This window comes from Parasteatoda tepidariorum, chromosome 11 (genome assembly GCF_982258835.1).
Source record: "Parasteatoda tepidariorum strain Cologne lab strain chromosome 11, Ptep-v5.0, whole genome shotgun sequence".
NCBI lineage: Eukaryota > Metazoa > Arthropoda > Arachnida > Araneae > Theridiidae > Parasteatoda > Parasteatoda tepidariorum.
In genome coordinates this window covers 82,983,696-83,000,251 of record NC_141765.1, presented here as the reverse complement: position 1 = coordinate 83,000,251, position 16,556 = coordinate 82,983,696, and the positions used below count along the sequence as shown (strand labels likewise).

The following is a 16,556-nucleotide window of genomic DNA, read 5'->3' as shown; positions in this document are numbered from 1 at the left end:
AAAAAATTTTTAACGGACCAAAATCCCAATTGAACATTCCAAAAGTTTCCAAATTCCAAAAAGCGTGACAATTCCAAGTTCCAAAAATTTTTGGAACGAAAATTAAATAAATTTATTAAAACAAATTTAAAATATACAAAATATCAAAAAATATTTTTTCCCTAGTTGTTCCTTTTATCCTCAAAAAAAAAATCCTACCGCTGTTTTAATAACATTCAGAATTCAGTAACACAAGTCAGTAATTTTGAATTGTATCAGTTTTACAATCAATAAGGAAATTTTAAGAAAATCTTATTCATTTACATTTTGGTGACTAAGATTGTTTAAAGTCTTTCTATATAAGATTATTTAACATATTTTAACATATAAATTTTGAAAGAGATAGAAGAGATATTTTTAAAAGGGAAACTTTAAAATCGGCTCAGTTAATTATGGGCAAATTTTACAGAATAATTTATTTCTCTGAAATGTTATTTTGTGCAATATAGTCTTAAAATCAATACCCTCTAGAGAAATTTGCTTCTTTCACGGATTTTTTAAAAACATAAATTTGTCAAGTATGTAATCCATAACAAAGAACATATAATATATATTTATATTAAAAATATTCATATAGAGTATAAATGTGAATTTTAAATGATTTTATTAAAATATGTAAAACGTATTGCGTGTTGTATGATGGTTTGTAAAAAATGAAAGTCTATTTACAACGTTGACAAAAAAAAAGTAATGTTCATTCTGTACCATAACACCAGGTCATATACTGCCAACATTCCACTATTTCATTAAATACGAATATGTGTTAGAGCAAAAATTAGAAATTAAATATACTGGTAGGAGATTTAACCCTTTATCGGCCGACGGATCTTTTAAGTGCCACTAATATAACAACGTTTCTGAGTATTTCGGAAACCTCTTTCTATAATATTCAGAAACATTTTGCAGTACTTCAGAAATATTTTGAATCATTTCTTGTAGTATTGGAATTTTTTTTTTAAATATCTTGAAGCGTTTCTTAATATTTCGGAAATCTCTTTCTGTAATATTCAAAAACATTTCGCAGTACTTCAGAAATATTTGTAACCATTTCTTGCAGTATCGAATTCTCTTTTTCTTCCTTTTTTAATATCTTGAAGCTTTTCTTAATACTTTGGAAACCTCTTGTGAAGCTAGGCTACCAACAATGTAGACTGTCATCTATCAAAAGGTACCTCTCAAGATAGGAAAGAGGTGTCTTATAAACTAGTTAATAGTTGTAGTGGTAGTAACTCTACACTATAAAACTGAATTGGCGTCAATGCTATTCAGTTTCCAACTTTTGAAAATGAAAGAAATGTTTCTCCATTGATTGAAAACATGATATTAAATAAAATTTTCTGAGATTTTCGGAAACATTTTTGTCGAGTTAAAATTAGTTTTGGAAATTTTTTACAGTGTAGCATTGAAACGGAACAAAATATCTTATCGGTATTTGTCTACTCCTGTGACTTTTCGTTGATCATTACTAATTAACAGCCCATGATGATTTTATTTTATTTTATTACCGTCGTTGCACAGCCCACCCGATTCTGAATTTATGGCTACAAATGTTCAAATATAATTTTGAACCTATTCCAGAAGACAAGAAAACTCCTGAACCTAGTATCGGGAGAAATTTTGCCTACGTGGAGGACTTTTTTGAGGAAACTAACCTGCATTTGCGTTACATGAAAAGGAAAACCAGGAAAAACTCCCATGGTTAGCCTGACAGTCAGAGGCTCTACGACTGAGGGTATTTAACGTCAGCACTGAGGTCGGTGCTAACCGGGTGTGGAATTCGTATCGACCAGCCATCGCTGGGACACGAACCTGGTTCACTTCATTTCAAGGCGAGTGCTCTATCCCCTGAGCAACCACTTCTCTACACACGATTACTTGAAGTTGAAGTTGATTTAATTTTTGAAGTTGAAGTATCATCATCTATGTAACTATTTAGTTGTTGATATTTCGTTTGAGGCTGCCCTATTCATGATTCCTCAATTTCATTTCTCATTTCTCAACTTTCAAATTCGATTAATTTTGCAAGTAAGTATTTCATATTTTTTATTGATACATTAACATTTTCAACTAGTTATAATACGAAGAATTAAATATTCAACTTTAATTAAAATTCTATAATGTGGTGTAACCCCGTAATTAAAAATTTTATAAAAAAAGTCATTGTAAGAAAATGAATAAAGTTTGTTGTCAAAGTTGAATTGTTTGTCAAAGTGTAGAATAGGCATTTTTTAATAGAGCAAGAAAGTTTCGAACATTTTTGTTATTTTTTTAATAATTTGGTAAATAAAGGGTTAAAATACTCATTATTGGTTCTCGTTTTCAGTCATACATAACAACTGTTCCAAAAAACAGTGAAGCAAATGTAAATCAGTGTGAATCTTTGAAATAGGAATACTGCGAAAAGTGAAGCTTCGTAAACAAAAAGATAAGAAAATTTTTAAAATACTAGCATCAGAAGTTTTAAATTAGACACACAATCTGCCCTATCTGCTAAATCTTCAAAAAAATAAATAAATAAATAAAAATTACAGAATAATAAAAATCTTTCTTAGACAAGCAGTTGAATTTCCATTAACGTTTTTAGGCTTTCGTTAAAACACTGAAACCTATAATTATTTTTATGCAGGCTTTTCTAAGTAAAGTTTTTAAGTTTCTATGCTTTTATTTCTAAGTAATTTTTTTTTCTTTTAAAAAGTACTTTTAATAATGAGGGATTTGATACGAATTGGTTTTCATTCACGAATTACAACTCGTTTCATTCTTGATTCCCCGTGTTTTTTAAATAATAAATATTTAAAGTATATTTAAACTTATTATTTATCTTATTAATTTTTATTTCAAAAAATTTCTATTAAGTGTATATCTTTCTTTTATGTATTCTTTTTTTTTGTTTTAAATTATGTTTTAAGAAGGTTCAAAACCTGGGCTATTTACAATGTTTAAAAGAAATAATAACATATACAAAAAAAAATAAGATACGTCTTTTTTTTATCTTAATCTTCTAATCTTTTTTGGTCTTAAATAAATTGGGAAAAAAGCTTAATTAGAAAAACAACTGATAATGCTAGTTTCAAGAGAAAAAGAAATCGATCTGAGATTGATTTTGAAAAAAAAAATCCGCAATGATGTGCTCAATTAAGCAGCGTTTTCACAGTGTTACGAAAACAAATTAACCCTTTGCTTACGGCTTTTACAGTAAGTGGACCAGAGTGGCTTCATCATGCTATTTGACGCAAGCAAAAGATTAAAATGTTATTGCAAATAAAACTTAACGTAAATCATAATACATATAATTGTTTAGTTATAGATAACATGATGTAATCAATTTAGATTTGATGGATATCACAGTTTTCCATCAAAAAATGAAACATAGTTTTTCAAAAACCAATTTCTATAACTAAACTGCCGTAAGTTATCTTTAACGTCAGGAATAAACAGGAATTTAACAACAATTTTAAAAAAAAAAAAACTAAATAATTTGATTTTTTTTTTTCTTTATGGCGTTCTAAAATTTTTTAAGGAAGCTCCGATTTCAGACATTTTAGGATTTGTTTGTATCAAATCGTTTTAGCATTTTAAATTGTTTTTTCCCCCAAAATGTAATTAGTCGATACTTTTTAAAAAGGCTTATTTTTAGAGTTGTACTCATTCAAGTTATTCAGATATCGTAGTTAGAGTATATTATGCTCAGTAAGCATAATAAAGAGCCGGGATAGCCTGGCTAGTAGGATGTTAAGCTCGTGTACCCGAGAGCGTGAGCTTGAATCCCATAGACGAAGAGTCCCTGTGTATTAAATGGGGAATGGTGCAAGTTAAATCAGTCTATGTCACAAAGTCCTCCAAGTTCCCATAACAAATCAATACTTCTGAAGGTACTTGATCGGAGATTGATTGCTCTCTGGTGCAGATCCAAATTACGATCTGTGGATAAATGAATAGAGCATGAATGGACATAAATGAATAGAGCATGAATTCCTCTCTGTAAAACGGGTTTCGACGCATGTGTGGCTGAAGTCGTATTCTTGGCTATAGATGGCTCCACGGAAAAACAAGAAACCCATCCTCTGTCTTAAAAATTCGCTTGGGTTCCCATTGCAGGATTGCTGATATTAGCAATTGGCATATAACAACAACAAACGCATAATAAAAAATGGAACACCTTTAAAACATTTGATGTAATGATTAGGATTTCAGAAGTGTGAAATCTTCGTAGTTCATCGGTCCGACTTTAAGTATACTACTTCATTTGAACAGATGATATTTAAAATTACGAAATCAGGCTTACTTTCTTTGAATAAGCATACCTTTTAAAAGATGGTTTTGAATTCTTTATCCTTTAAATATTAGGTTGTTTTCAATCTTGAAATTGTCGTCCCTATAGCTTACTTTGGGGAGAGGTCAAAACTTTAAGCAATTTAATGTTGATTTAACCTTTTAAGTATTTTGCCATACTTTGTAAACTACTTAGTGAAGAAAAAAAATTTTCAAAATTCCACTATTAATTGCTTAAGCGAATCAAAAAATTTTAGTTTACAAATATAAAACACATTGTTCCAAAAAAAATAATTTTTTGGAACAATGAATGTAAAAAATAATTTTTTATAATTATTTTTTTTTATTATTTAATTTAATAATGGTCGAAAATGCTTCAGATTTTTAGGCATAAAAATTAAATCATTTTAAAAATATGCAGTTTTGAATGATAAAATACGAAATTTGTACAAAATCGGTCGAATAATTCTGGAAAAATGAAAATTTAGAAATGAGCCTTATTTAAAATTCTCGATAACCATTTGATCAATTTTATTTACATTTTGGATTTCGCCATTTAAAATTACGCAGTTTAGTATGATACAAAAAAGTTTACAACTTAATCAAAAAAAATTTTTGACTATCTATAGTAGATTTTCGATAATTGAAAAAATAATAATAATTATTTATAAAAATTACCTTTTATGTGAAATTATCTTTGTCAAAAAGATTATAATATTATAAATTACATGAGCAATTATAAATTGCTAGTAGATTTTTTGTGTTCACTTATGCAGATCTAGAATCCTGACAAAATACATAAAAAGTAATATTAACTTTCAGGAGTTTAATTTTCGACTACACACCAGATTAACCGATATATCGGGACAATATTTTCATATTACGTTTACTCCTTACATTTTAAAAATTAAGAATCTAAAGAAAACATATTTTCGTATCTGATTTGTAACTTACGTGTCTGATTCGTCGGTACAAATTATTTAGCCTGTTGAACAAATTATCGCATTTTATTACATGAAACTTCTACCACTAGAATAAAAGTTATTATGGAAATTTCAGTCGATTTTCATCATAGTTTAAAGGGTTGACCTTAAATATGCTAATTAATTAGTATAAAAGAATATACATTTACATATTAACAAAATAAGACAAAAAGACAGAATTTTTAAAAATAATTAAAGTTTTAGAAATCAGATTTTTTGGAACGCAAAATTGAAGTGTTTAAAAATAAGAATGCTTCAAAAGTTTCTTTTTTTACATATCTTTGATCAACTATCGAAAATTATAGCATTTTTTGAGAAAAATTAGATCATTTTATAAAAATAAAAGTCAGCTAATTAAAAAATTACAAACGCGCTTCAGGCGTTGCCTAAAAAAATTGTCGTTTTCCTCTAGTTCCTTTTACGTTAAATATTACGTTAATATTACATTTTAAAAATCTGTATTGTCTGCTATAATTTTTTATAAAATTTAAAATAATTTTATTATTTGCACTGATATATTAAATATGAGTTGATTTTTTTTCAATTGTCACAGCTTGAGAAATGGAAAGTAATTTTTTTGACTACTTTGTAAGTTCAATAGCATGAAGCAGGTTTAACATTATGCAGGGTTTAAGATGTTTCTTATGGTAATTTGGATTTTATGGATACTTTCTCTAAAACAGTTAGGGCTGTCAGAGAAAAGTTTCTTAGCACCCTGAAATTTTATGTAAAATAGATTTTTTTTTTAAAGTTAAGTGGCCAGAAATTCGCAGTACCAAGAAATATGAGTTCTTGCATGGAACTAAAACCACGCGAAACTTTAATAAAGTGTTTGGCTTCAGTGTTACTACGTAGAATATAGTATCAAATTGATTCATCAAATGACGCAAATGACGCATATAATATATATATATATATATATATATATAGTTAAATATGTGCGATTTTTGTACAGTTCTTCAAAAAATTTTAATTTAAACCGTGGTTTCAATATTATAATAAAAAACTACGGATTTATTTTTATTTTCTTTCATTTTATAATTTCGAAACGTAAGAAACCAAAGATTTTTTAACTAAATTTTTTTTTGAAAATAACAAACTTCATGATAAATGCGAATTTACTAAAAATACATCCTATTTTCCAACCACTTTTTACCAATTTCCAAACTCTTTACCCTACGATCCGTGATATATCTATAAGCATAAATAAGAAGCTAATACTTGATTTTATGTGGTCATCTCTCCTAAAGTTGGAGATGAGATGGCCAGCGAATTTATAACGTCATTCCACCACTTATTACTTTGCTTTTCACTCAGAAACAACGATTGGATTTATACTCCTTAAAGGTCTAGCTAATTGGAAAAAAACATAACCTACGGATTTAACGACAACAAAATACCTAATTTACAAAATATATTTGATCCCTAAATAAAATTAAAATTTGATATAATTTTTGCTGTAACGAAAAGTAAAGATTTGCCCAAATTGATAAACAAGTTAAGCTGCTTCCTGTAAAACTGCATCTTCCGCAATATGGCCATCTCTTTCCTATGACCATCTAACCTAGAATTACCCTATATAAAACTATAATATATGCTTATTATAATACGTTATTATTTATATGTTTACATAGGGTAATTATATATAAATATATAATTACCCTATGTAAACAGTATAAATCGGAAATGGATCATTGTATAGGATATTACACCAGATTTATTACGTCTTAACTTTTTATTAAAAAATATGATTGTAAAGTACAATTCAAAAGAAATTTAAAATAGAATAATATTTTTTGAAAGCCAGAATTTTACAACTTCAAAAATATTAAATGTGCAAGATGTGTAGTACAGAGTTTCCCCACAAATTGAATCTTAGTAATACGTAATCAAATTTAAGAAGGATTAGTTGAGATCATAATGTTTCGCAACCTGGCACCATATTAAAGTTACAACAAATTTGAAAGATATTATGATTTATCTAGATCCGAAATTTCTGATAATGTAGAAACTTCCTATTATAAAAGGAAAAATTCGAAGAAAAAAAAACATACATTGAATTTATATACTCTTCCTTGGAAAAAAAAAACGTATTATTAACTATTTTGTTCCTAAAAATTACTTTAATATACAGAAACTGGTTTATATTCATTACGTACTGGGGAGTATTTTAAGTCATAAAACCTTATTTAATGATGGCTAAATAATTGATTATCATCATAATCATAATCATCATAATTGATTGTATCAATGCGACTATTAATATCCAGGGCTAAAGAGAATAGAAGGGCTGGTTCACTCCTTTGAAGTATCTCTCGCCGCGCCGATCCTCCGACGTCACTCCAGTGACGTCACTTTGGCGCAAAGCTCGCACTTTTACTTCAAGAGCGGAGCGTTTGGCCTTACTAGCTCTAACTAATATTGGATCATTTCTTTTTGCGAGATATTCTAAGACATTTGTTATTTTCTATAATGACTTTTCTCAGTTTTTGCAGTGAATTTACAAGAATTTAAAACTATTATCGAAATACCAGTTTGCGCGATTGCAACTTGCAAAAATTCTGATACAAAAACAAAAGGAAAAAGTATAATTTTTCGCATGTTCCCTAAAGTAAATGAACAACTATGTAAAGAATGGACACAGTTAATATAAAACAGCAATACGTTTATTCTGTCGTAAAGAACTTTTATAAAAATTCATTATCTAAATAGAATCCGCCTCGTTACCTCATAAAGAAAGGCAGGTGAAAAGAATTAAAAAATGGATAAAGTCAAAGAAAATTAAAATGTAAGTAAAAAGTATAAATAAAATATATAGTATATAGTTGAAATTCTCCTAATTTCATAACATATTTTTTAATGTAGTTATTCTAAATATTTATGATTTTTTTTAAAAATTATATTCTCTTCAATTTAAATATCTATAAATTATATCATCGTAAATTTAAATGTCTATAAGCAATTGTAAAATTTCTAATGTCATTATGAACCTAAATTATTATTTTGTTTCAGTAATAAGCGTTTAAGGTTGATGTTTCCTAATGATTAAGTATGAACAAATTGCTATTAACGACATATTTTAAAATCAGGGATTCTAAATTTAACTTAACTTATCGTTATAAAAGAATATGTAGATAAAAAAAGTGTCGATATATGCCTTCATTTTTCTTAATAGTTATAGCTAAATCTGAACTTTTTAAAATAAAGTATTTATCGTGTCATTTTCACCAACTAGCAAAATATTTTTATAAGTTTAAAATGGTATTTTTTTTTAATATAATAACCAAGAAAGTTTTTTTCGAACTATGTTTATGAACGGAAATAATGTGTTAATTACGTAAAGTTTGAAGGCTAATAACCAGAAAAAGTATAACTTATTTTTACAAAGAGAAAGATGCAAAGTTATCATATCTTTGCTTGCGATCTCCGAGATCTGTGGACACAGTGACGTCATGAGGAGAGAAATCGTAGCTTCAGCTCTAAGAGCGGAGTGAACTAGCCCTTCTATTCTCTTTAGCCCTGATTAATATCAGTCAGTGCATGAGAGACATGAGATAAATTTTTAAACTACAACTTTTAAAAAATATTATAATTTTTGTCTATGATTAGACAAAACAAAAGAAATATAGTATTTTTGATTTTGGTTTAAATAAAACAAATCACTGATCATAATGAAAGTATAGATTTTGGTGCTATGTTAACTCGATTGACACAGCTATTTAAAATAAAATTATTTCAGTACACAATATTATCATATTTTTATAATATTTCTATAACATTTGTCTATAACATTTTTATTTCTATAATATTTTTCTATATTATTTTTCCATAATATTTTTATAATAATGTTTCTATAATCATAATATTTTTTAAAGGTTATAATTTAAAAATTATTATAATTTTTATCTATGATTAGACAAAACAAAAGAAATATATGGAATTTTTAGTTTTGGTCTAAATAAAACAAATCATTGATTACAGTGAAAGCATAGCTTTTGATGCTATATAAACCCGATTGACGCTGCAATTTGAAATAAAATTATTTCAGTACACAATATTATAATATTTTAAAAATATTTCTGCAACATTTCTCTATGTTACTTTTCTATGACATTTTTGTAATAATATTTCTATAATTATATTACTTTTAAAGGTTATAGTTTACAGTACTTTTAATTTTGGTCTAAATAAAACAAATCACTGAATCATAGTGAACTGGTCATAGTGAAAATATAGATTATGGTGCTATGTTAACCCAATTGACACTGCTATTTAAATTAAAATTATTTCAATACACGTGTGTAATTTAATATTGGTGTAATTAGAAAGAACAAAACAGTTAAAATGGTGGCATTGCCTTCAAATTAACAGTACTCCTATTTTTGAACTTTAGGATAAAAGCAAATATTTCATGTGAATTTAGTATAAAACTTTTTCCAACAAACTAAGATACAAAAATAAATTAACTTGCAATTTTAGAGGTTTCATTATATTGTGAAGGAATATATATAAACACAAGTCGTTATTTTGATATTTGTAACCTGATTTTTGCATTAAAATTACTTAAAATACAAGATAAGCAAAATTCGGCTCGTATTTAGTTGTATCAAATTTTCACCCACCAAAATTAAAAATACAATGAACTGAAAGTTATCATAAGTCGGCATAAAAAATAATAAGAAATTTTAAATTCTGAATTTTTTTTTCTTACACCAGCTAAATCCTAACAATTAGTTACAGAAAAATTCTTTTTCTATGTGTTATAGTAAAAAAATTCCAGATCAAATTACGGTATAAAGTACCGGCACATTGGGTACATCATCCATAAAAAATTATACCGAAATTTTCACTGTAATATTTTTTTAATTAAAGTAATTCAGTGATTTTACGGTAACTATTACGGTATATCAAGATTTTTTATTCCGTAACATGCTCCAGTAAAAATTAATTTTACTGTAAAAAGTACCGGCACCCTGAGTGTGCCCGTACTTTTTACAGTAATCAGGAATTCTTAATGGTGCCTTATAAACAGAAATTAGGAAAAATAAATAAATAATTTGATTTTAATGTGCAGAATTTATAAACAACGATTAATGATATGCAGCGTTACAAAAAAGAACATAAAATTTGCAGAGAAAACTCCTGTTGAATAAAATTTTATTGCTCTTATTACATTTTTTTATCTAATTTTATTCAAGAATAGTAGGAGAAAATAAATTGTATAGAGGTATTAAAAGCGTTGATTGATTGAATGGGCTTTCCAAAACGCAAGAACTAAACTGGGTAATATCTCGGAGTAATTAAAATTAAAAAATGCAACGAAATTTATAATATTTAGGCATTTATTTTTTAGTATGTATACGTACATTACGTACATATGCATTGAGAAAAAGAACATTTCCTTTAAAGAATTTTTGTCACTTAATATTTATAATAATGATACAAATGGGTTATAAGACTTATAAAGTACAATGAAATTGTAAATTTGGCAAAAGAATTATTTAATTGCTTATTTTTTATCCACAGATAGTACAAATTTGTTATATCCGCGGACTGTAACTCCTCTCTATTCCCAAATATTTAAGGTTATAGTTAGTGAAACAAATATTGTATAATCTCAATAAAGAAACTTTTGTTATTGAGAATATATTCAAATGCTGTATTTAGAAGCAAAAATTTATTTTATAAATCGCACTGTACTCTTAATTATAAATCCTATACACTGAGTAACTGATCACGTCGATGAACCAGAAAAAAAGGTACCAATTAATTCCGATTACGATTAATGAATGAAAGAACCGTTTTGTTTATAGCTGACGCTAGTATAATTACAGTCATTATTATTTTACTGCGTTGAATTTTCAGCTTTCGGAATTTTTATGTTATTAGAAAAAATCAACACGTGTTGTTGTGAAGCCAAAATAATTCGTATAATTAAATGACGTTATTAAACATATCAATATATTTATAGATTTAAGTATTAAAAATTTATTTAATAATTTTCAGAACCTTATGATAAAGGCATCAGTATCTTAAGTACATAAAACTGTGATTTTATCTCGTCTATGTACACAATCTTCATACATGACACTGTATGCACTTTCCTACCAGCTAGAGCAGTGCTCTTCAACTTTTTTTTATAGCCGCGGACAGTTAAACTTGGTGGTGCGGCTTTAGGTGGTCTCGAAGTTCTAGGTTAACCTTTTGTCCATGGAAAGTCGTACAAAACCGGAGAGAAATACACAGCATTAAATGAAATGGAAATAATATAACGTTCGTTGGGCAGCCCGGGGGTTGGAAACCATTGAGCTAGAGAGCTCACATTTTAACTGGAGCTCTATGGTGAATGACGGTACAAATTTTTACGGTTTTTCTTCCTCTCCAACGAAACTTCATTTTATTGCCAAAAATGTGGTCAATCATCAATCAAAATTTTTACTACAATTGTTTTGAGATGCAAGCAGAATTTATCACCAAATAGAATTATTGTCAGTCGAATTACCAAAAATTTCGTCAATCATCAGTCAAAATTTTGACTACAATCATTTTATGACGCAAGCAGAGTTTATCTCCAAATAGGATTATTGTCAGTCGAAATTTCGACCACTTTTCTGACCTGCTAGATTGCTAAAATTTCAACTGGAGCTCTCTACCTGAATTACAATTGATTCTTAAATATTACAAGAAAAATTTCGTGCCATTTTATCACTAATAGAAATTTTGGCAAATTTTCAACAAAATCTAGCAAGTACAAAAATTAAAAGAAATTATGCAATTTCTTAAAATAATGCAAAAATAAAACTTTTATGGCCCTTTTTTTTCATTTTAAGCATATTTGATATTATAATCATCAACTTATGACGTAAATTAAATTTAATTTTGTATAGCTTCATTCGAAATAATAACGGCACTACTGCTATGAATTATTTACTATTTACACTTATTTACATTCATTGATAAAACTAAATGAGAATTGTACATTGAGAATATCTTCACAGAAGTGATTTCTGTTTAAATATGCTAATTTTTCGTTTACTGTAAACTTTTAACTACCACTGATAGACTTATGTCTTTCCGTCATTAACTAAGTCTATATCTGTTTGGGGAAGATATCCTTTCAATATACAGTGATGTGCAAAATTTTCCCGACAGCATATATTTTTTTTTCAACTTTTTTCTGCTTTTTGCTGTTTATGCATATAAAATTAAAAAGTTGCAGATTTTTTTTAAAAAAAATTGCATTAAAACATTGTACTGTGTTGAAAATATAAGATTGTTTTGAATGAAAAGTTATTTTAATTATATTTTTTTATTGTGATCAAAATAGTACACTGGCTAGAAATGCTTGCATGCCATTGTATGTATTGGTAAGAATTTTCGTACTCTATTTTTTTAATGTATAATTTGTACATATTACAATGTTCCCACGATCTGAAAAAACTTTTTAAATGGTAGCAAAAATGAGACAAATCTAGATGGTTTAAGCATTTAATAAGTTTTATATTTAGAGGAAATACATAAGGGTTCAAAAATAACTCGGGAATAATTTCGTAATTCCCAAATGAAAGATAAATTTAAGCATTTTTCAGAAGTCTCGTAAAATTTTATCTACCACCTATATATTTTTTTCCAGGTAGTGGGAATCCTGTATTAAACGTATGACCAATGAGTAAGATTGTTAATTAATAAAAGTTACTTTATTTCCAATCTGCTCCATGCATTAAACATCTTAATGAGTTTTTCTTTCAAAGAAGCGTTCAATAACAACAAAATGCTTCCTTTTTATTAATTTTAATTAAAGTTCAATGTTCTGAAATTGTAATAAAACGGATTTTATACAAACCAAGACAGGTAGATATTATCCTAATTTCTTCTAACCATGCCAATTCATTTAGTTTAAATTAAAATATTTTGAAAAATATTCTTTGTAATTTTAAAAAGAGAAATAAGAAAATAATCTTTGACTTACCCTGATATCCAACTGTAACATAGCCAGCGATGCTAGCCGTTCTCATCTGCTGTTCCATTACGCGAATGACCGCTGTCCACTCATCCACATGATCGGTGGTCAGTTGTTTGTATTATTTGAGTCTTCATTTCAAATATCCCCCTCATACGAGTTTATTGAACGATCGTAGCGCCATCACCTCTAATGAAAATGCTCCTCCCACACCATCAACATCCCTATAATTTCTGTCCCATTCGCATTTTTTTTTTCCATCGTGCAAGACGTAAAAAATTTTTTTCTTCTTTACGAGATTCCAAAAAGAGATTTCAAACCTCGCGCGCCACCCAGATTATGCTTTTGACGAGGAATCTAAAAAAAAAATCTATCTTCAACCAAATGTTAACAAAATATTTTAAGATGAGGAATAATTAGATGAGGAATGATAGGAATAAGAGTTTAGTATAAATCATATAGGAATTTATAATATTGACGAGGTATTTTAAATAAAAAAGCTATCTTCAACCAAATGTTGAGAAAATATTTTAAGATGAGGAATAATTAGATGAGGAATGATAGGAATAAGCGTTTAGTATAAATCATATAGGAATTTATAATATTGACGAGGTATTTTAAATAAAAAAGCTATCTTCAACCAAATGTTAAGAAAATACTTTAAGATGAGAAATAATTAGATGAGGAATGATAGGAATAAGCGTTTAGTATAAATCATATAGGAATTTAAAATATTGACGAGGTATTTTAAATAAAAAAGCTATCTTCAACCAAATGTTGAGAAAATATTTTAAGATGAGGAATAATTAGATGAGGAATGATAGGAATAAGCGTTTAGTATAAATCATATAGGAATTTAAAATATTGACGAGGTATTTTAAATAAAAAAGCTATCTTCAACCAAATGTTAAGAAAATATTTTAAGATGAGAAATAATTAGATGAGGAATGATAGGAATAAGCGTTTAGTATAAATCATATAGGAATTTAAAATATTGACGAGGTATTTTAAATAAAAAAGCTATCTTCAACCAAATGTTGAGAAAATATTTTAAGATGAGGAATAATTAGATGAGGAATGATAGGAATAAGCGTTTAGTATAAATCATATAGGAATTTATAATATTGACGAGGTATTTTAAATAAAAAAGCTATCTTCAACCAAATGTTAAGAAAATATTTTAGGATGCGAAATAATTAGATGAGGAATGATAGGAATAAGCGTTTAGTATAAATCATATAGGAATTTAAAATATTGACGAGGTATTTTAAATAAAAAAACTATCTTCAACCAAATGTTGAGAAAATATTTTAAGATGAGGAATAATTAGATGAGGAATGATAGGAATAAGCGTTTAGTATAAATCATATAGGAATTTAAAATATTGACGAGGTATTTTAAATAAAAAAGCTATCTTCAACCAAATGTTGAGAAAATATTTTAAGATGAGGAATAAATAGATGAGGAATGATAGGAAAAAGCGTTTAGCGTGAATCATATAGGAATTTAAAATATTGACGAAGTATTTTAAATAAAAAAGCTATCTTCAACCAAATGTAGAGAAAATATTTTAATATGAGGAATAATTAGATGATGATTGATAGGAATAAACGTTTCGTGTGAATCATATGGGTGTGAATCTTCGTGTGAATCATCAAAAATATGATTAAAAAAACTAAAAATTTTACATTATTTAAAGTAATAATGGAAAATTTATTTAAACTATACTTTATATCTTTTACAAATCAAATTTTTATTTATTTCAACCTGTTAGCAGTGCACTTTGCGTTGCTATTATATCACAATACAAGCACTTCTAAGCACTGCATACCGCGTGATGTGGATTTCTTTAAAAATACGCAAGAGCTCAACATTTTAATTATGATTTTTATGAAACTTTGAATAATTAAAAATTGCCTTTACTCATTTTCTATTAAAAACAATTTCAAAAGAGATTTTGGAAGCTGTGGCGGCTCTGGGATAGAACGTTCGCCTTCCAATGAGGTGAACCGGGTTCGAATCCCAGCGATGTCTGGTCAATACGAATTACGCACCCGGCTCACACCGACCACAGTGCTAACGTTAAATTCCATCAGGCTAACCGTGGGAAGTTTTCGTGGTTTTCCTCTCCAAGTAACGTAAATGGGGGCTAATTCTATCAAAAAGTCCTCCACGAAGGCAAATTTCAACCAATATTTGATCCAGGAGTTCCCGTGTTTTCTGAATTGGGCTCAAAATTACAAGGCTACAAGGTTGAACATTAGTAGTCGTAAACTCGAAAATTAGGTCGGCTGTTCAACGACAGTTATTAAATAAAAAGAGACTTTGGAGAGAGAAAAAACCTTAAGGTCAAATTTAATTTTAAAAAAATTTTTAAAAATTTGAAAAAATAAATTTAGCTGACACCATAATTTACAATTGTTTGTAAAACTACTTTGATGTTTTAAGTATAATTCAGTCGGCATTTGATTTCAAAGAATATGATGGTTTATTTTTTACATGTTCTTGCGTTAATGTTTTCTTTAGTTGTTTTTTTAATTTTTTAGATTATTAGATTTTTAATTGTTTTGTTGTGCATCAATATTTTCCAAACATTTGAGTCCTTTTATGCATTACTTTGATGTTCTGATTTAGGCACATTTGTTACTTAATTTCAAATTATATTTCAGTTTACTCTTCATAACTTATTATTTTGAATTATTTTTATTATTTTATCTCAATAGTTTAGAAGCATTTTATAATTAATCTCATTGACTGCATGCGAGGTTGAGCGCGTAGGTGAATTACTTAGATGTAAAGCTACAGCCCAATTTTAATCCAATTTCTAAGAAAATACTTTTTATCTATTTTTTTAATAATATTCATATATTGTTAGCAATTAAGTTTTATTTTTTACTTCTTTTACTTAAAAGTTTTGAGATAATATATATTGAATCATAAAATTATTTACGTATAATTTTCATGCTTTTTAACTGGTTGATAAATTACTTTGATATGGTAGTTATAGTAAAAATTGCAACCTAATTTCAAAGAATGACAGTTCACTCTATATAAGTTTTATTTTTACTACATTTTCTTAATCTCCTAAAAATTAATTCGACTGATAAAAATCACATTTGATATTTAAAAAAATACGTAAAGTTTGAAATTGAATATGAATACAAAAAGTTCATTTTTTTCACTTTCATAATTTATTTATGGATCTATATAAATCATAAAGCAAAAGAAGAGGAAAGCTAAAGCATATATAATTAATAGCCACTATAACCACACACACAATGTTAAATTGTACTGAAATGTTT

General features: G+C 27.4%; 1 protein-coding gene across 1 annotated transcript in view; it reads right to left on the bottom strand.

Moving 5' to 3' along the window:
• Positions 1 to 13,396, bottom strand: part of LOC107448374 (uncharacterized) — a 188,723-nt gene extending 175,327 nt beyond the window's left edge. The window contains exon 1 of the mRNA XM_043045785.3: positions 13,264 to 13,396. Within this exon, the coding sequence (XP_042901719.1) occupies positions 13,264 to 13,321 (58 nt within the window). The 5' untranslated portion in view covers positions 13,322 to 13,396. The remainder of the gene's footprint in view (positions 1 to 13,263) is intronic.
• Positions 13,397 to 16,556: the final 3,160 nt, after the last annotated feature.